Here is a 20,427-nt window from a genome sequence, read left to right as displayed (position 1 = left end):
TTTTTTGGTTTGAGCTATGTAATTTCCTTATTGGGGAATAATTCTTTAGAAAACACCATAAATCCTAACCATAATATACATGAAACACACCACTTGACAATATGTACTGCGTGGCCTTCAAGAATTGTGTACTCGACTAGGTAACAACATCGTAATTGGGACATAGCCTGTAATAATAATAATAATAATAATAATAATAATATTGATGATAGTGATGATGATGATGAGGATGTTGTTTTTTTTGTTGCTTTTTTTAAAGGGTTTTACGGCGCTTGCAACACATTAAGGTCATATCAGCACAAGTAAAATAGAAGAAATTGGGATAGTAAAAAGTTGTAGAATTTCAAATAAAGCACCCAAGAAAAGTAAGACATAGGGGAACTGGGAACAAATAGGGATCAGATGTAGATTCCAAGAGCACACTATCGAAGTACTTACTTTGAGACCACCTATAAGTCTCATCCGGACACTAGGACAAAATCCAACAAAGAGGAATACACTCAAATGCTTACATTATAAATTCAAAATAACAAATGTAATAATACATTTTGTTTGTTTGTTTGTTGCTTTAGGTCTCTTCCAACACAATTGAGGTTATATGAGAGACCGCTGAAACAAAAAAACAAACAATCTAACAAAAATAGTACAAATGTCAATCAAAATCATAACCTAAAGATATCATAAGCTAAATTATAAATAACCAAGAACAAACAGGCAGAGGATTTACAGGAAAAAAAATATCCCCTGTCAAAAATACAATCACAAACCAAAGAAGCAGGATAGGCTAGTAAAGAGAAAAGAAACGACATCACTATCGGATCGTACACCCATGCGAACATCATAGGTATATGATTCAAGGGTGATGCTCCCATCCAACCACCCGCGTAATAATACATAACAGAGAGATGATTTACAAGGAAAAAAATATCATCTCCCAAAACAATAACTATGCAATTGACTGTTTCCCTCCCAGCTAGGACTCCGCCAGGGCCAGGACAAAACCAGGTAATCTCATTCCAAGACAAAGACAGAAAGCATGTTGGAAAACAGATATAAGGGGATAGAAGACACAGTATGTACCTCCCTGCCCACTATGATGACGAGGATGATGAAGATGATGATGAAAACCAAAATAATAATGCAGTTTAATAAATATCGTTTATGGTCAACTTAAGTGTTTCAAAATAAGTTTAAAGGAGAGAAAAAAAATATTAATAATTGTAAAACCACAAGATAACAATGCTGCTACATAATAAAATTATAATGCTTTCAATTGTTGATTATTACAGTTCAAATAGACCAATCCCGGTAATTTGTCGCGAATGACCTTGACATTACACATTAGCACACACACTATGGAATTAAAATAACAAAGGAATGTTGGCATAACGGTTTTTTCTTTTAACTGTGGCTAACACCATGCCCAATGTGCTCCACAAAGCTACATTAACTCTCGCCCTTGGAACGCATTCAGGAACCGAATATCCACATCATTTAGCACAAACAATATTACCTCATCAAAGACCACAGACAAATTTCATTCTTTCTCTAGAAGATGAAACACTGAAATGAACTTCCATGACAAGCAAAGATGTTTTTGCAACCATATGAGAGCTACTCAGCATAGTGCAATAAAAGTGCATTGGCTACCTGAACTGAAAGAAAATAAGTCATCGATTCTGAACGAACATTATTACAATAGCTTTCATCCCATTGCCATGTATTCACTCACACCTGATTCAAATAGGTAATATCTATAAATCTGACCTGAGTATGCAATGTGGCCAAAGTTTGGCTGAATGAACTAATTTTGCTAAATTTGAGACCAAACTTAATGTCCAACAGAAAAAAAAAACATATTAATAACTTATAAAGCTTTCTGCCTAAGTACACATTGGTCAGGAAGCAAGGAAAACTGTCGTACATATGGGATAGGAATTTAAGCGTAATGCTCCATGGTACATTAAAAGCAATTGAATTCCACTTTTTTCCCCAATGAACATAACACAAAGCTTCGTTTATTTCTGTTACAGGCAACTGCACCTTTGTAAATCGTTACCAAAATATTCCAATAAGAGATGAACATAAAACTTAATGTCATGAGAAAAAAGTACTTTTCTTTTTCACGAATCAAGTTCTTGTTTCCTTGTTAGTTGTTTAATATTTTCAAAATGCATCAACTGAAATGCCTGATCTTAAAATTTGTTTCCACCCAGGCTGGTTCAAAAATAAAGCATTAAATAATCCTCATCAGCTTAACAAGCAAAAATCAATGGTCGGCAAACAACGCTTGTTCTGTCTTGCTTTTGACACATATTAGGAGTTTGATTTTCTAGTTGGTAAAATGAGACAAAAAGAGATAATAATCAAGCCTTGATAACATGCTATCATTGGTGACAAAACAGGCATGCAGGCTAACTGAGACCAAAAGACTCAGATTGACAAATTTGATAGAAAAAAATCGATTTCATAAGAAAATCGGGAACTTAGACAAATATATATGGTATTCAGGCGATGAGCACTTGTGAGAAAGCCATTGTGATATCATGAGAGATTATTTGCATTATAACTCATAATAAAATACATCATCTGACTGTCCCCAGATAGAGCCCGGACAAACTCAAATGATCTAATTTTAAAACAAGACAACAAAGCTTTTTGGAAAGGACAAATGCTACAGGGGGAAGCAGACAAACAAAGGTGGAACAACATAGTACCTAGAGGCCCAGAAAGTCAATAATTAACCCTCCGCCCTACTGCCCCCAAGGGATATCCCACGCATCACCTTATAACATAAAGTAATCGATTGTTATTGTAGTGCTCGGTTGGCTTAAATTTGTGAAAATATAACATATTAAATCAAATGAATACAATCAAGGACTAAAAACCAAAACAAACAAAAAAAATATGAAAGTAACATCTCAACTACAATATCATTATTATTGCAGCTGTGAAAGTTATAAACGCCATTTTAAAACTTTCTATCACAAATGTGAGTTGAATATAGATATAATTATCAAAATAAAATGTAAAAATTATATCTTTTTATAATAAAATCTGTGCATTTGAAAAATGAAAGAGAAAAAAATGGAAAATCAATCTAAAAGAAGAGGACGTCTTAAAATTGTATGGAATGAAGAATGCAGGTGATATCTGTACAGTCCAAGAACAAAATGATCTGCAGAAGCTATGGAGAAGCTTTGAAACTTCAGACAAGCCATTTCCATAGAAATCGAAGAAGAGAGAAATGACGAGAAAAAATTATTTCAAATTGACTAGTACTGTATAGTATATATCAGAAGTATTAATTGTCCAATGGAAAAAAGTCAACAGATGTAATAAGTTCAAGAGAACTCTCTCTCTCTCTCTCTCTCTCTCTCTCTCTCTCTCTCTCTCTCTCTCTCTCTCTCTCTCTCTCTCTCTCTCTCTCTCTCTCTCTCTCTCTCTGTGTGTGTGTGTGTGTGTGTGCTGGTTATCTCATCTCGCATTTTTGATTTCTAATAAGAGATCAATGAAAATAACAGTTTTAGCATAACCTCCTTATACCATGCAATACAAACACAGCAATGACTAACATTCACTATGAATTAACTAAAAATTCAGTTTTGCGACAAACCATTCAAGCGATGAAATAAACTGACAAAATACCACACAATATTATAAATTTCAACTTCACGACACCACCATTAGCAGAGATATAAATATCAAATATTGCATTGTTATCAATAATTAAACAAAAAACCATTTTACATATTTTTAGAAGTATATGATTTGTTCCCACATATCAAGCTAAGTGCAATAATTTTTTTTTAATCAAATAAATGCCAATACCTCCTTCTATTAAAACATATATAGAAATAAAGTCGGTAAATTCTATGATGTCAGTATGCTCCATCTTTTCTAAACTTACAGGGATCAAATTTAACAATTTTTCTATCAAAACACCATTTCTAAAAGATTTGTGTGCGTGGGGGGGGGGGGGGGGATTTTTAAAATGGAGTTTCAAACTTTTTTTTATTACCAAATCTAGCTGTATGACAAACACAAAAAAAAAAAATAAATAAAACCACATTCCTATGACAGAAGCATATTTAAAATCAATATTTCATTTTAGTAAAGTCAAACATCATCAAATATTCCTTTGGGTGGTCGGTTCCCTCCAGGACGACTACCACCACTGCTAAAACGAGATCCACGACTTTGGTAACCATCCTCCCTACCAGACCTGGCTGTGCCATACATGGAGGATGTGTTGTTACCAAACATTCCGTCATCATCTTGGTTGAAATCAACTGGTTCCACCTGCTTCAGTAATTCTACTCTGTCATCTTCATCAGGACTTCTTGGGACTGTGTAGCGTTCTGGGGTAAAATGAGGAAGAGAGGATCTAAATACTTCTTCCAGTTCAAAAAAATGTATCGGTGATGAAATTTGAAAGATTTGTTTTTTGTTTTTAAGGGTTTTACAGCGCTTGCAACACATTAAGGTCATATCAGCGCCAGTAAAAAGGAAGAAAATGGGATAGTGAAAAGTTCTAGAATTACAATTAAAGCACCCAAGAAAAGGTAAGACAAAGGGGAATTGGTTAAAATAGGAAACAGGTGTAGATTCCAAGAGCACACTATCAAAGTACTTAGTTTGAGATCACTAAAAGTCTCGTCCAGACACAAGCACATGTCCCTACTAAGAGGAACACACTCAAATGTTTTACAAGTCATATATAATATAAATAAAACATAATACAGTGCGTAACAGACCTACAAAGGAAAAAAATATCATCTTCCAAAACTAACGATACATTTGACTTTTAGTTTCCCTCTAAGCCAGGGAATCCGGCCAGGACCATGACAAACCCAAGTTATCTCATTCCAAGACAAAGACAGAAAGCAAGTTGGAAAACAGATGTAGGGGATAGAAGACACAGTAAGTACCTCCCTGCCCACTATGGGAGGTCAGGAACCCCACCCAGAATTTTGAAAGACTAATTTTCAAGCCAATATATATTCTGAAATGGCTTGATGGAACATCTAAGAGTGAATATAAATGGTTGTCTAATTCAGCCCTCGACAGGCATTATAAATCTCAGGGTACTCCTGGAACATGATTTTTCTGTGAAAATGCAAGTAGACAGCCTCTGTAAAACTCTTACAAATAATTTTAAGAAAATATCCATCATAAGCGATTTCCTTATTAAAGATGCAACAATGAATCTCGTCCATAACTATTATTTTATCACATCTAGATAAATGCAATGGTCTTTTATCTCACATAAGCCATGATAAAATCTCGGGCCTGCAGGTCATAAAGAATAGTGCAGCTAAATTAGTGACAGGGCAAAAGAGAATGGAACATTCCCTGCCTATTCTGTATGGGCTGCACTGGCTGTGAAGGAAAGAATCATTTTAAAGATTGCTCTGTTTTGTTTTAAAAGCCTAACTAATGAAGCACCTGACTTCATTACAAGCATGTTAGACATATTTGTACCAAATAGGAATTTACGATCCTCGACTGAGAAAACGAAGCTTACTCTTAGAAATAATCATAATTATAAATTTATGGCAGCCGTTGCATTACCCATACTGGGCCATTGTGAGGAATGACCAGAAGGAAAAGAGAAGCAAAATTTATTGATAGTTTTAAATCATTGTTAAAGCACAACCTTTTTACCGTTACATTTTCAAGATATTGATATGATATTACATACATTCCTGGTATTAATATCATTGTGGTATACGTTTTATATAAGTAAAATTTGTATATTTATTTGTAACGTGCATTGATCATCACACAGTGATGAAAATGCACAATATAAATGCCATGTATTATTATTATTATTATTATTATTATTATTATTATTATTATTATTATTATTATTATTATTATTATTATTATTATTATTATTATTATCATTCTATGTTATTGAAAAAACAATCTTCCATGAATTTACAACGTGCAGGCTATTCCTGAACGGGATTTAAGTTTGGGATTACATCTTTGCAGTATTCATTTTTATATGATGATCAATAATAATCTATATATAATCATTTGGACTATTTCTTATCCTTTCCTCGCATAATTATAATTAGAGAATTAAATCATGTATATGCATTTTATTACAAAAAGATCAAATGATGAAGTGATGAGTAAAACTGATCCATGTGTTGGTCAATAGGTATTTGATTTTACCAATCTCACAACATTGAAATGATGAATTTAACAAAAAAAGAATAATTATAATAATCCATATCAAGTAGATCAACATCTGACATAAATGAATAGTTGGTATATTACCTCCTCTTCGTTCAGCTGACATTGGAACATCTTTGTTGCTTGATGAGGCACCATCTCCAAATCTTTCCACCCAGTTTTTCCTTCTAGCTTCGCCCTCTGCCTTTCTTTGGATTTTTCTCTTTTCTTCAGGATAATAAAAAAAGGCTTTTTGTATTTAGACAGCATTAACATTTTTGTTTACAACTAGTGATATATCAATTGCTACCAATTGTAATGATCAGCTTTATAACATGTGTATGAAAAAGTCAAACCTTATTGAAACTGTAAGGATGGAAAAAAAAGGGGGAGAAGTTGATTCAGAAATCATTATTTCATTATCAACTTAAATTTTTACGTGACAACAAACGAATATAAAGTACTCAATATCTTATCTTAGGCTTTCAAAATTAGAAAATAATTAACTTTCTAAAATGTAAAAGGTACAGAATTTGGCTTTGTACTATGTCTGATAATCTGCAATAATACCCTTTGATGACATCAAAACGGGTATCGAAAGAACTTTGTTCGGGGATGTAAAGCAAATAAATATGTTTTTAGTTATTATTTGAGGGATTTTTTAATCTTTTGACCTTTTTAAAATGTCTCAATCTCGTGGTTTTGTTTACTCTTAAAAGTATTTAATAGATAAACAGTAGAAAATATCACCAATGTCATTTACTTCAAAACGAGCCATTTGATTTTTTCTTTTCTGCAAAAAAGTCTGATGTTTAAAATCTTTGTTGTCATCATTTTGACATAGAAAATAATGTGAAATAATATTTGTATAAATCACATTTAGGATGAATATAACTCAAAATCCTACCCCTTGACACGAGTTGTTTTCCCTCATCTACCAGTTCCTGTGTCATATCATCATCACCAATAAACTGATGGAATCCTATGGCTGCCAGAAGACGACTGCCGATGCTGAAGTATGTGCAGATACAAAGTAACACAATCAGGATGGGGAAGTAAATATTGAATCCATTGGCAACGATGGAAATGACATCCATGTGTCCCATTATCTGTGAGATTTAAAAGAGAAAATTAACAAAAATAAAAACAATTTTACATCTATCAGTCAGAAGAAATATGAGTCACATTTTAAGCGTATTTTGCTTGAATTCTTCCTTGATTGGACCTTGGTATTACAGACGAGCATCTTGTACTGTCCTCATTTATATAAGGCCAAGAGCCGAACCTTCATTTCTCTTGTGTTGTCCCCATTTATACAAAGCCAAGGGCCGAAAAGTTGTTTGTAAGGGACTGTCCCCATTTAATATAGGCCTAAACGTTGTTTGTCCTGTGTAGTTGTCCCCATTTATATAAAGCAAAGGGCTGAAAAGTTGTTTGTCTTGTATTGTCCACATTTATATACGACCAAGGGCCTAAAAGTTGTTTGTCTTGTGCTGCTGTCCCCATTTGTCTGACTGAGGTCAAGGGACAAAACATTGTTTGTCTTGTTTTGTCCCCATCTATATAAGGCCAAGGGCTGAAATGGTGTTTGTATTTTTGCATTTGCTATCACCATTTATGTATGGCTGAGGGCTGAATCATTGTTTGTCTTTGTTCATCTTTATATGAATCACATTTACCCACTTTATCTTTCTCCTTCTTAACTGGCCCATTTTGGCACATCTAGCATTGAGTTTCATTTGGTTTTACATACAAGAATATTCTTTTAATTAGTGACATCCGTGTTAATATGAAATTAAAACTAGAAATTAAAAATAAAAATAAATAAATAAATAAATAAATAAATAAATAAAAGGAAACAAAGGACGAACTTATTTAAAACAAATATATCAATAAATAAATCTGAATAAAAAAGTTAACAGTAAACTATACAATAAATAGATTGTTGCATATAAAATTTCATAAACAAGTTAATAAAAAAATATCCATATTCCAATGTGTAGTGTGTTTCTCTTTATAATAAGAAGATAAAAGTAAACTGGTAAAGTGACGACAAATGTTTGATGTCTCTCATTCCTGAGGTTTAAAAAAAAATAGGATTTCAATTCCATGTACAACATGAAACATGGATAACTTTAAACGAGAGAGAGAGAGAGAGAGAGAGAGAGAGAGAGAGAGAGAGAGAGAGAGAGAGAGAGAGAGAGAGAGAGAGCGAGAGAGATAGAGAGAGAGAGAGAGCGAGAGAGAGAGAAAGTTACACGAGCTCAAATATTGGGCCAATTCAGAAGGTATTAATAATGATCTACCTGTGTGTAGGAAGTTTGCTGGATGTGTTCATCTTGAGTGATGTGACTGTCCAGGTGAATCAGTCCCAAGAAGTTCAAACACATTGGGGGAGTCAGACGACATAACATCCTATATGTAAAATGAGAAATACAAGAAAAGTATGACAGAGTCATGCTGTTTGGTCAATTTTTACACATCACTGAACAGTACTTTACTACAGTTTACTGGTCTTTTATTCAAACCGCAGACTTCTCAGATATAATTTCATTCTTGAAAGCCTATCACAAATTTAATTCAGTTACATGGAGGAAAAATAAGATAAATGTTGCCATAAGACACTGACTAGACAATTAAGTTTAGGATAGAAATATAGACTTTGGAACAATTCCATTTTATTCAAAATCCATCATGGCAATTAACACTTACATTCCAATGAAAATCAAGCTGTGCTCGTTGGTTTGGTGCCGTGGAGCAATGTAGTACAAGTTGAGGATACGAATTTTGAACACACTGAAGTAGGCGCAGAAGCATAAATATGCAATAGTCAGAATGGATGCCAGCTACAGAAAGACAAAAATCATAAAAAAGGCAGTTTTTAATATAATACACGTAATTACCATTTTCACATTTCATTTCCTTCTTTTCAAATTAGTCTATGATAATATTTTCAATGTAAAAATATTCCATGAATTAAAAACAAACAATAGATTAGGAGACTGATGAATCATTGTTTGAACTAGTATAAAAGTCAGATCTATCAATTATTAGTTAAATCAAAACCCAACAAAAATTCCTCTCCAAAAATGCATTGCTTACGAATTAATTTGGACAGTTTACGAAGTTTCAATATCTTTAATTTTTCCCTCATCATTTTGTTTAACGAATGTAAATGTGATTACTAAATTTCTAAGCAAATTAGTTACGTCTACAAATGTATAAACCACCATTGCTCATTTTGAAAACCTTACCTTGGTAGGTCTAGTAATTGTAAAAACTTCTTGAAACGTTTCAATTGGAGATGTGCATATAACAGTAATGAGAGTAGATTGCAAAGCCATACATTCTTACCTCAATATATCCATAGTCGTAGTTCTCTCTAGCAAGGTTGATGAATACAGCAAATAAAGATAGAACAGGATCCTTGATGAAGAATAGACACTCCGACCAGACGACCATGAAAGAGACTACAATCAATATGCCTGCCACTCCCATGAAAACATAGGGCCTGAATACACACTTCCAGTACCATTCTGGGTAGTGAATATAAATAAGCATTTCATTATCAAGACCAGAAATTAAATGGAATATTTTATTGAAATTAAAAGGAATATTTTATTCTAAGAGTTCAATATTTTAAAACATTGATAAGAAATGCAGATTTTTTAAATCACTATCTCTGCCACTGCCGAATATTACTTTGTTTATTTTGGCAGATAAAACTGGTCAGCCTCTTTTTGATAACAGACGTGTGACCTGTGTCCCGTTGTGCCAGGAGTAAAAACGAAATAACCTTGTCTTTATGTAATGCCTTTTTTAAAAAAATTCAAATAAATTTAATAGTTGCACAATTATACGTATCCACATTGTATTTTATCTGTAAATTATGGTTTAATGTACATTTTAATGAATATACTTTAATATATTGGTAATCAAAAAATAAAAATAGACCCCTTTAAAGGGTGTAAAATTTGAATTGTATAGAAATATTAGATTTGATTTCAATCAATATTACAGGTTTTTGACACCAAAAGTAGAGCAATACTCTTCAATGTCTGATAAAGAGAGACATAATTATATCTGAATTTTTATCAACCTGTTTTTCAAAAAATGTCTATGTTTGTTCATAGAATATTAATGACTTCCTAGGGTTTAGATTTTTTCATTCTCTCCACAAATCCTTACCTACAGCTGGAGTGTAGATTGACGCCATCCACCTAAAATATGGAGTCGACATATTTGGGTCAGTGTGCCTGTACATGTGATCCCCACTACGCATATTCTCTTCTATGTCCTCCCATTCCAAGGCCATGTCCATCAATGACTGCCACATTACACTGGTCCTTTGGTTGATTGTTGTACACCTGAATTTACATCAATCAAAACAAAATATATGCAATTTTGAAGAAATGTGAAGAAATCTATTCCGTCCACAGTTAAAAAAGACTATTGGTAAACTTTAAATATACATAATTTTCAATGGTTAATTAGATAAACAAAACCCAGGCCTTCAGGCTACCCTACAGCTTAGAAGAAAAGAATACGGTATAGAAATGTGTATTTATTGTACCTCTTTAGTCAGAGGTAATTGTAGTTGATTAAGACAAACTCCAATTTCTGTGTACATTTTATGAATCTTAAAATTCAAAGTCCAGTATGTCAATAATTATGATACAAAATAGAATTGCTCTGACAGCTGGAAATCTTTAACTCGTATCAATTTTTTAATGATTTCTATGATATGAATTGCTTCTAGAAAAAAGAAATGATAACCTGCAAATATTCTAAATTCTAAATATTTTAAATTTATCAAATAAAGCCGAAGATCTAAAGCAGATAAGACGAAAAAAATAAACATTTCAATGCTAAAAGAAAAAAAATGCTATTGGTTTGGAAGATGTGCATGATTATGCTCCCCTCATTTGGACAGCTTGTCTGATTGTGTAAATTGAGGCATCTCTGAAATGTACTTTGGATCAGAGTCAGTATAATTACGTATAAAACAAAACCCAAAACCCACAACCACCTACAAATTTTGAAAAAAAAACCCACCTAATCTGTGGGTTTTTATTATTTTATCTATTTACATATTGTTCCCATTAGAGAAATGTCAATTTAAGATATCTATTAATGATTAAAAGTCCCATTTTACCACAGAAAATGTTTAAGCACTTACAAACCATCCAGGTCGTTCCGTTCACAAATGGATACTACTAAACTGTGTCAATAAGCCACGATTGAAAACGTATGGAGAAAAATCATTTTATAATTCAGGCCTAAAGTTTGGAATTCTCTTCCCAAATCAGTAAAAGATGCACCAAACATCACTATTTTTAAATCTAGCTTAAAACATCATTTATTTTATGAGAAATATTTTTCATTGTGCCTTTTATAGTATTGTATTATCTCGGTTTTACTTGTACGTGTCAATTGATAGTAAGTGTGCTATTAAATTATTGTTACAAATAATTGATTTTATGCCATGATATTATGTCAATGTAAAACGCATAGAGCACAACATCTTCGTGATTATGCTCTATAGAGATGCATATTATTATTATTATTATTATTATTATTATTATTATTTTTATTATTATTATTACTATTATTATTATTATTATTATTATTATTATTATTATTATTATTATTATTATTATTATTATTATTATTATTATTATTATTATTATTATTATATATCAAATCCATTTCCCCTTATCCTTATAGAAGAAATCATTCATATAAAGAGACAAAGACCAATATCAAACAGGGTCAGGAGCAAAAATAATAATTTTTTTTTGTATATCATTACCTAATCACTTTTTTGTGTAGCTTGACCAATGAACTCTCGGACAAGGAATCTGGCGACTGGTTGAAATCTTCAAAGTCATCCATTTTGCCTCTCACTGACTGGCGAGTGCTTTCTGGACACTTAATAGAAATTAAAAAAATATATCATTATTTGCCATGAAATAACAAAAAAAAAGTTTATAAATTATCAGAAAGTTATTTTGTTGTGTCTCGAATCTTATTCCAGATGTTCAGAAAACATCTGAGATTGCCTCAGGATTTTCATTGTCATTTGAGATAGGCTCTAACAGACTTAAATCGACTACAGTGACAGGAAAACGAATACCTGAATTTACAGAATGGCGAATATATTGTCAATGGGCAACTGCAAAAGAAAGCAGTATTCCTCAGTGACTTGTATTGCATGAAATGGAGTCTTAATTGCAGAAAGCCTGCTGAGAATGATACTTTGAGAAGTAGTGTATTATACAGAACCAAAAAGGTAGAGAGGGGGAAATGACTGGGAGCTCCATCTTAGGTCTAATCGATTTACCCAGACCAGATAAAAATTCGAGAGAAAAAAAAGGAATCCCAAAAATGGTTATTATTTATAAAAAAGAAACATCAAAATGAAAAATATTCCACAATGTATATCAAAATATAATTATAAATATTACCTTGCTAAGGATAACGTCCATGTGTTTTCGCAAAGGATGGTTATAACGAATCTTTTCTGCAAGTCTCCTAGTTTCCTGAAGTAAATTACAAAATTGATTATCAATAGAACATTTTTAAAAACACAACCCCCCCCCCCCCAAAAAAAAAAACAATAACCCATTTTGACAATTGGAATTATCCAATGAATACACACAATGTTTTATGGGACAGTGCCAGTGACATATTTCCAATTTCAACTTAAGTGACTGTTCCGTCTTGTATGGCTTTCAGCGATAAATACAGCATTTGTTTTAGCTCTGCTCTATGGTGGGCATAACAATTGTTTATGTAATTGTATTGTGACATTTATTTTGCAGTTGGTTACGCTTATAATCATAATACTTTTCTAGCAGAGTAAAAAATGTCAGTTTGTACACTAACAGAATAATGTTGACACCTCAAAGTCTTAAACATATGACGATAAGAATAATGAATATTCAACAAATGTTTTCTCTAAAAATAACATTCTACTTGATTTACAAAAACATAAAAATTAGATCCAGACAACATAAAGTATTCACATCCAAATACCTCTAAAACATCCTCTAAGCTTTCCTCCGCCTCTGTCTTTTCAGTGCTCAGTTTTGCAATTTTGAAGTAAGTGTTTGAGAGCATGTATCCCTTCTTGGCTTTGTTCCACAAGGACCTTGGCACATCCACTAGACCATAGCCCAACATGAGCACCAATACAAACAAACCCCAGGTATTACTTGCAGTCACACCAATAATTTTCAATTTCTCTCTGAAATCATATGGAGGGCAATTTGATATTGAGAATGATAGGGCAGACATAGGAAAAACAAATAAGATAATTTTGGATCATTATCAGCACAGTTTTTTTAACAACAAATCCACTTAATAAAAATCTACTTTTCTCTCACTTCACATTCCCTTTTCTACAGCGATAATACAGAGGATGGATCTAATCAAAATGAGTACTTGTGTCGTTTTGGCACAACAAAGCTTAGATAAACTCCCTTTCTTTGAATCTCATTACTAAAATAGACGTTTAAATATAGTGTCAACACAGAGAGATTATCAAAATTTATTCGTTAAGGTGGTAATTATCATTACTTGAGATAGATCACTTGTTATGCCTAAAAAATTTTTATTTTAAAACAAAAAAACCCATTAAAAGTTCGCTTACATTTCATTCATACATTATATTACACTCTGTATTCGAGACATTCATGTTAAACAAATATATAGATAAATATTCATCAAAGGTTGGCACCTACCCATCAATGTCTAAATCTGGTCTGGCAGCGACATAGATCAGACAAATTCCAAATATAAGAAGGTAAGTGCCATAGAAAATGGCATTCTCTATTAGAGCTGATTTCATTTTCCCAAGGACAGTAAAATCACCAGCTTTTGAATAAGACTGCATCATTGGCATAATGAGCCTGTTGACAAAATATGAAAGAAAAAAAAATTAGATGAAAAAAATGCATTAATGAATATAACTCCAAAATTCATAGAAATAGATATGCAAATGTAAAAAAAAAAAAAAACAGCAATTGGATTTTAAAGACATTATCTAAATTAAACACCTATGATATCACTTTTTTAAAAATAAGATTAAAATGACGTGACAATTTTTTTTTTTTAAATCGTTTTCTTTTTTCTATAAAGATAATGCAAAATTCAATGTAACTTACTTGGGCATAGGAGAAAATAACGAAAAAAATCAAAATCACCCCCCCCCCCCCCCCACACACACACACACACCAATTCCAAGAAAAACAAAACAAAAAAACAAAATTACACCAAAACACGCTTTAAATTCTTATCATGAAGACCCCAATACCCCGAATTATCATCCTGCAATCAAAAATTGCGTGCAAAATCAGCAAGCTGGAAAATTATTAGTCAATCCATATCAAACCGCAAGGGTGGAGTTCTTTTCCAACTCTAAACAGCCTATGTGAGTATGCAAGGAATACATTTTCAAAGATTCTGACAAAAATAAATTTATTGTCATCGATGTTTATGTTTACATGATTCTTTTCATTTCAAAATTACACTAATTAGAAGAAAAATTGTTTTCAGTAAATTGTATAAAAACATTTACTTATTCATATCTCATAAAGTTTACAATTCACATTGTTTTTAGAAAAATTGTCAGAAAAGTGTCAAACTCCCTAGTTCTTTATGAGAGTATTTCACAAATTGAGAAACATTTGAATCGATTGATATTTTACGTGAATTTTTTCAGGCCAAGGTGAAAAAAAATTTTTTTTTTTTTTTAAATCGAAGTAAGTAGTTTGTCTCCACTGGGATAGGTGGTTGTCGAGGAGGGAGATCCTTGTGCTTGGATGTTGTTTATCTACTTGTCATTGGCAAAGAGGAAGAATTTGACCTTATGAGAGTGTTGTAGAACTTTTGTAACCTGATGTAAATTAAACCATGACATGAATGAGCCAATGAATGTAGTAAATTAGTAGTGCTAGGAGTGTGGTCGCTGAAGCTTTTAATAAATAATAATACATAGCATTTGTAGAGCGCATTATCACGACTAGGTCATGCTCTATGAAAATGTGTTGGTGTTAAAAATAACTTGTAGAAGGACTGTATCCCTACATTTCCCCCAAAATACAATTCATTTTACTTTATTTACATAATATCTATTTCATGTAGATAGTATTTAAGTAAATACTGTCTAAGAACAAACATTCATCATTTGCTTTACATTAGGTTCTCAACTTTACCTAATATCATAACCCAACAAGTGATTTGCGAGGTGATTTGTAATGACTCACCAAGTGAGTGCCTGAGAGGTCCAATATATAATTCTCCAAAGCACAGGAAGGACAGTATCTGACACATAACTCTCTGGCCTCTCACAGCCACGATCAATATCACTGTCCTGCTGCATTCCACTGAGTTGTGAATCTCCACTAGGGTTGGCAAGAGATGGAATGTGTGTTGAAATATTTGATGGATGACTCACATTGCTAGTTGTGGTGGAGATGGCAGGTGTGGTCGTATATTTTGGAGTGTTATCATAAACACATTGCCGGTAAAATGTCTGAAATATTGTTTCAAAATAAAACACCTGATTAATAATATGCAAATATGTCAGTAAAAAAGTACTTTGTAACTATCTAATGATAATCTTATGAATACAACACTTTATAGAAATGATTTTTTGGAGAAGAAAAAATGCTCTAATTCATTTTTAGTTTCAATCTAAATTACAATGGTTTCATCCACATGTTTGATGGTCGGGAAGCAAGAAAAATGATCATATGGATGGAACAGGCGCTTAGACTAATGCCCTATGGTAAATTAAAAGACAAAGAATTCCATACTTTTTAAGAAGAATAAGACCCTTTTCTCCATTATAGATTCATTGAGTAATCACAGAGATTATGTTAATGATTTTAAATGCAAGTCATAATTTATTCATGTGTCCTTTTTAGATGAATCTATGCAACAAAATATACTTTTGTTACTTCATATCAAAATGTTGCCAATAAGGAAACAACATAACATGTCATGTCAGGTGAACAGTACTTGTCATTATGATCAATTGAGTCCTTGTTTCTGAGTCATTTGTTGACATTCTCAGAATATATTTCGATGCCGAATCTTGTTTAAAAATTCTCTGTCCTCACCCAATAATTGTATTATAAATTCTTAACAGACAGACACTTAATATCTGTCAATATTACCATATTATTAAAGCATTTTGTATTACACCTACCAATGATACATCCAACGGCAAAATGAAAATAATCATCAGGGAGAAATACCATGACAGGAAGCAAGCCGTGGTGACCAGGATGTGCTGTTTCCTGAGATCTCCATACCGATGGAGGAGATATGCAGCAAGCACAAATGTGAACAAAATCTCCACTACAAGAGGTCCAGCACTCATTTTGTTAAATTTCCAGACTTTTCTCTTTTTTCCCTTAAAAAATGAAATTATTCGCATAATTAGAAACCAATAAGCTTTCAACAACAACAAAAAAGAAGTTTATACATAAACGAACCAAAATAAAATTTATACATTCTAAACTAATGACAAAAGTGATCTTTTTTTTGTTTGTTTGTTGCTTTAGGTCTCTTCCAACACAATTGAGGTTATATGAGAGACCGCTGAAACAAAAAAACAAGCAATCTAACAAAAATAGTACAAATGTAAATCAAAATCATAACCTAAAGATATCATAAGCTAAATTATAAATAACCAAGAACAAACAGGCAGAAGATTCACAGAAAAAAAAATATCCCCTGTCAAAAAAACAATCACAAACCAAAGAAGCAGGATAGGCTAGTAAAGAGAAGAAGAAACGACATCACTATCGGATCGTACACCCATGCAAACATCATAGGTATATGATTCAAGGGTGATGCTCCCATCCAACCACCCGCGCACAAAAGTGATCTCATTTTTCAATCAAGACACAAAGCAGCATGGAGGGGAAACATGTAAAGGTTGATAGAAGACACAGCCAGGGCAAACACAGTGGTAAGATGAAATAACCTACCCCAATTTAGTCAATAATCCTCACTTTATATTCTGAGCCATAATTGCCAATAATTGAAATATCTTAACAAGCAGAGAGTCAGCAATTTTTGATATTTACTTTCATTACAAGCCAAACAAATTCCATCTAAAATTCTTAACAAAACTCTTCAGTTCTGATTTAAGTAAATCATGGGCTCATACTGATAGACAACAAAGGCTAATGAATAGTTGGCAGAAGTTAAAAAGTGAGAGCAATTTTCTATAAACAGAATATACTAAGAGATCATCTCAATAAATAGAAGACAAGTATAAGAAATTATTAAACCTTTTTGATAAAATCAGAGCTGCCAACTTGCCAAAATTCGTTTGGACAACAATTGACATTCATTTCAGTGGTAATTCAGTGGGGTATAAAAGTCTATTTAGACTTATAGACAACTTCATCAAGACAATTGTTAATGAACTCATGCATATAATTCAAAACCACAATAGCATATGAGAACACTTAAAACTATCATTTTCTTACTTATTTCCTCATATATGACAGTCTATGTGGTAATTGCCACGATAAACATCCAAAAGTACTCAAATGATGTGTAAAAATTTGCAGATTGATTAGAGACTAAAATGAGGGTCAGATAATAATAGAGGACGCAGGCCCCCGCAGTCTCAGAGCAAAAAGCATTGAATGGATGGATTTAACCTTGACAGGACCCCCCTTCACCCCACCCAACACACACCCATGCCGGCACACATACACACCATTACACAGTGCCAAAATCAGTCATCAGTCCACAATAATACTTCCAATATCTCAGTCATTTACACCACAGTACGCAATAGTACTACTGATATCTCAGTCACTGACCCTCGAATTGGAGGCAACATATAAGAATGCAGCGGACATTGACCCCCAAAGTATAACATTATCTGACAGCAACTGCATACAGTGTGATGGAACTAATCAGACAACAAAAAGTGTATTGATTGACCACAGATGATGATAATGAATAGACCAGCACATTTCCATGGATTTTTGGCCATTTCCGTTACTCCATGGCAAGCATAGTATTTCCATGGCTGCCACAGAAGTACTTGGTAGCTCTGTACAATGACATGAAAGTTACCAGAAAGATGGAGAAACACAAGACTCAGTGAAATATAAAATAATACTCTAGCAGGAAACCACAAGCCAGTAAAACTGATACCAATTCATACTGTTTAAAAATTGATGGGAAAATTACGAGAGCTTGTAGATTTGGAACATGTGAACTTCAAGAATTTGTACACACATAAACAGTAGTACCAACTTAGAGATTTATATCAGGATGTTCAACACTACTTCAGCAACTTCCAGTTAATGGACAAAAGGACCTGAGGCTAATCGCACATATTAGAGACTCTGATAATCGAATGCAATTATCGGTTTGATTTAACATTGTTGTTATGGAAAATATTTTCCATCGGTTTGAGAGTATTTCCATTACAACAATGAGCCCATAACAATTTGGGTTATCAGATCTGAATATAAGTACATGCTGGACCAAGGTAATTGATAAATTGAATATCAAATAAATGTATGTATAAACAACAACAATGAAATCATTCGACACAGTGCCACTTCTGAGATTGATAGGCAAGTTGAAAACATTTGGTAAAAGAATGGACAGAAAATAATAAAGCATTTTCCATTTGGCAATGAGTAGAAGTAAATAACAGGGAGTCATCATGGCACAAAGTAACATTATTTCAGAGATAAGTTACACTTTAATTTATCTCTGGAATAATGAGAGATACATGCATTTAACTTATAGGTTAGTTATTATGTGTCATTTTTATTGAATATATTCCAAATACCGTGTATTTAACTTTAACTGAGTATCTTTTTTTAGAAGATGACGATAAAGGTGAATAACATTGCTTGAGCCAGAGAAAATATGGAGGTATTACGGACGATACGACTCGGCTAAACATGCCATGGAGTCAAACATGGTTATTACTATAAGTAGGGTTCTCTCCCGGTACATTGTGGCTGTATCAGTCAGTGAGGGAATGATAAGAGTTAAGAGAATTAGGGAGTGACAGGAGTAGGGGTGTGTGTGTGTGTGTGAGAGAGAGAGAGAGAGAGAGAGAGAGAGAGAGAGAGAGAGAGAGAGAGAGGAGTCGATAAAGATAACGACGATGATGACGACAATGATGATGATATGGGTTTTATTCCTCCAAACTCAAAATTAAAAATAAAAATAAAAACCATACTGACTGAACTAAACTGTCCGAGTCTTGTCTAAGTCTAATCACAACGTCTTGTTGTAACAACTCTCCATCCTCTCCTTCGGCCTATCTTTTTGCTCAGATTTCAATTGTTAAACGCATGTATGTCTCATTTTAACGCGTAAAAAAACGAACCCCCATCTAATTATTTATGACAATTAGTCACCTCTCATTATTCCTTCAAAGATCGCTCAATCGTCGTTGACGTCAACAATCGATATTTTTCAAAAGGAGGGTGATTCCCCTTTACTGAAATGGTGGTTAAAATTATTTTCTTCTTTTTCTTTTTTAATTAATCTTAATGGATAGCTACCTAAATTCGAATTTTTAAATTAATAATATTATCTTATTTTTTAATGTAGATAAAGTCATCGTAATGAATTTTTTGGTGAGTTTACTGTTGTGATTTGCTTCTTAACATAAGGTAAGATCTTAATGATATTTTCTTCAATGTTACAATAACAGATTTTAAGGTGGGAGACTGGGATATATCGGTACGGGAGGGGGAGGTTTAAGTGTGAAACTCAGCGATTCCCCCCCCCCACCCCCCTTCTCTCTCTCTCTCTCTCTCTCTCTCTCTCTCTCTCTCTCTCTCTCTCTCTCTCTCTCATACAAATACAAACACACACACACGTGAATGTAGTTGATTAAACGCCATCATCAGTCGTCTCTGCAGTGGAGAGGTGACCACTCGTATAGTATAATATAATAATTGTTTATTGGATTGCATTCGCACGAAAGCTGAGAAAATATGTTTTGTTATTGCATTCGGTTAGGTAGTGATTATTTGTGCCCAAATAGCCACAAAATCATGAGATCATTTGGATCAATAACCAAAGGACTATTTGGGTAATGTGACTAATAAGTGGTCAATATTTGGGAAACAATAGGATAATTAATAAATAAAGAAAGAAAAAAAAAAAGGGAGGGGATAACCTGATATTAAAAAAAACAAAAACAACAACAACAAACAAATTACCTTGAAT

At 32.9% G+C, this 20,427-nt stretch overlaps 1 protein-coding gene across 3 annotated transcripts; it reads right to left on the bottom strand.

Moving 5' to 3' along the window:
- Positions 1–235: 235 nt before the first annotated feature.
- On the bottom strand, positions 236–19,660 carry LOC144962759 (G-protein coupled receptor-associated protein LMBRD2-like). Of its 3 annotated transcripts, none has more exons than XM_078895992.1 (14): positions 19,608–19,660; positions 16,403–16,609; positions 15,456–15,724; positions 13,932–14,099; positions 13,225–13,435; positions 12,654–12,728; positions 11,999–12,117; positions 10,375–10,553; positions 9,541–9,722; positions 8,899–9,032; positions 8,493–8,601; positions 7,094–7,295; positions 6,292–6,414; positions 236–4,361 (listed from the first exon to the last, which is right to left on the bottom strand). In XM_078895992.1, exons 2-14 carry the CDS (start codon positions 16,574–16,576, stop codon positions 4,120–4,122), a joined length of 2,187 nt encoding a protein of 728 aa, XP_078752118.1. In that variant the 5' UTR covers positions 16,577–16,609; positions 19,608–19,660; the 3' UTR covers positions 236–4,119. The 3 variants fall into 3 exon arrangements, with proteins under 3 accessions (XP_078752118.1, XP_078752117.1, XP_078752119.1); XM_078895991.1 differs by having other exon boundaries at positions 19,431–19,647; XM_078895993.1 differs by lacking the exon at positions 19,608–19,660 and adding an exon at positions 19,427–19,532 and having other exon boundaries at positions 3,983–4,361.
- Positions 19,661–20,427: the final 767 nt, after the last annotated feature.

Source organism: Berghia stephanieae, chromosome 1 (assembly GCF_034508935.2).
Source record: "Berghia stephanieae isolate SIO BIC M18660-M18661 chromosome 1, UCSD_Bste_1.3, whole genome shotgun sequence".
Classification (NCBI taxonomy): domain Eukaryota; kingdom Metazoa; phylum Mollusca; class Gastropoda; order Nudibranchia; family Aeolidiidae; genus Berghia; species Berghia stephanieae.
Note: the sequence above shows the minus strand (reverse complement) of the source record. Positions and strands in the feature narration are given on the sequence as shown.

What these genes read in the sequence shown, in the direction of transcription:
- LOC144962759 (XM_078895992.1), bottom strand. Translation starts at nt 16,576, where the DNA reads ATGAGTGCTGGACCTCTTGTAGTGGAGATTTTGTTCACATTTGTGCTT. An exon ending in AGCAAACTTCCTACACACAG is followed by an intron (nt 7,296 to 8,492) that starts GTAGATCATTAT and finishes TAAATCTCACAG; the next exon opens with ATAATGGGACACATGGATGT. An exon ending in AAAACAACTCGTGTCAAGGG is followed by an intron (nt 6,415 to 7,093) that starts GTAGGATTTTGA and finishes ATTATCCTGAAG; the next exon opens with AAAAGAGAAAAATCCAAAGA.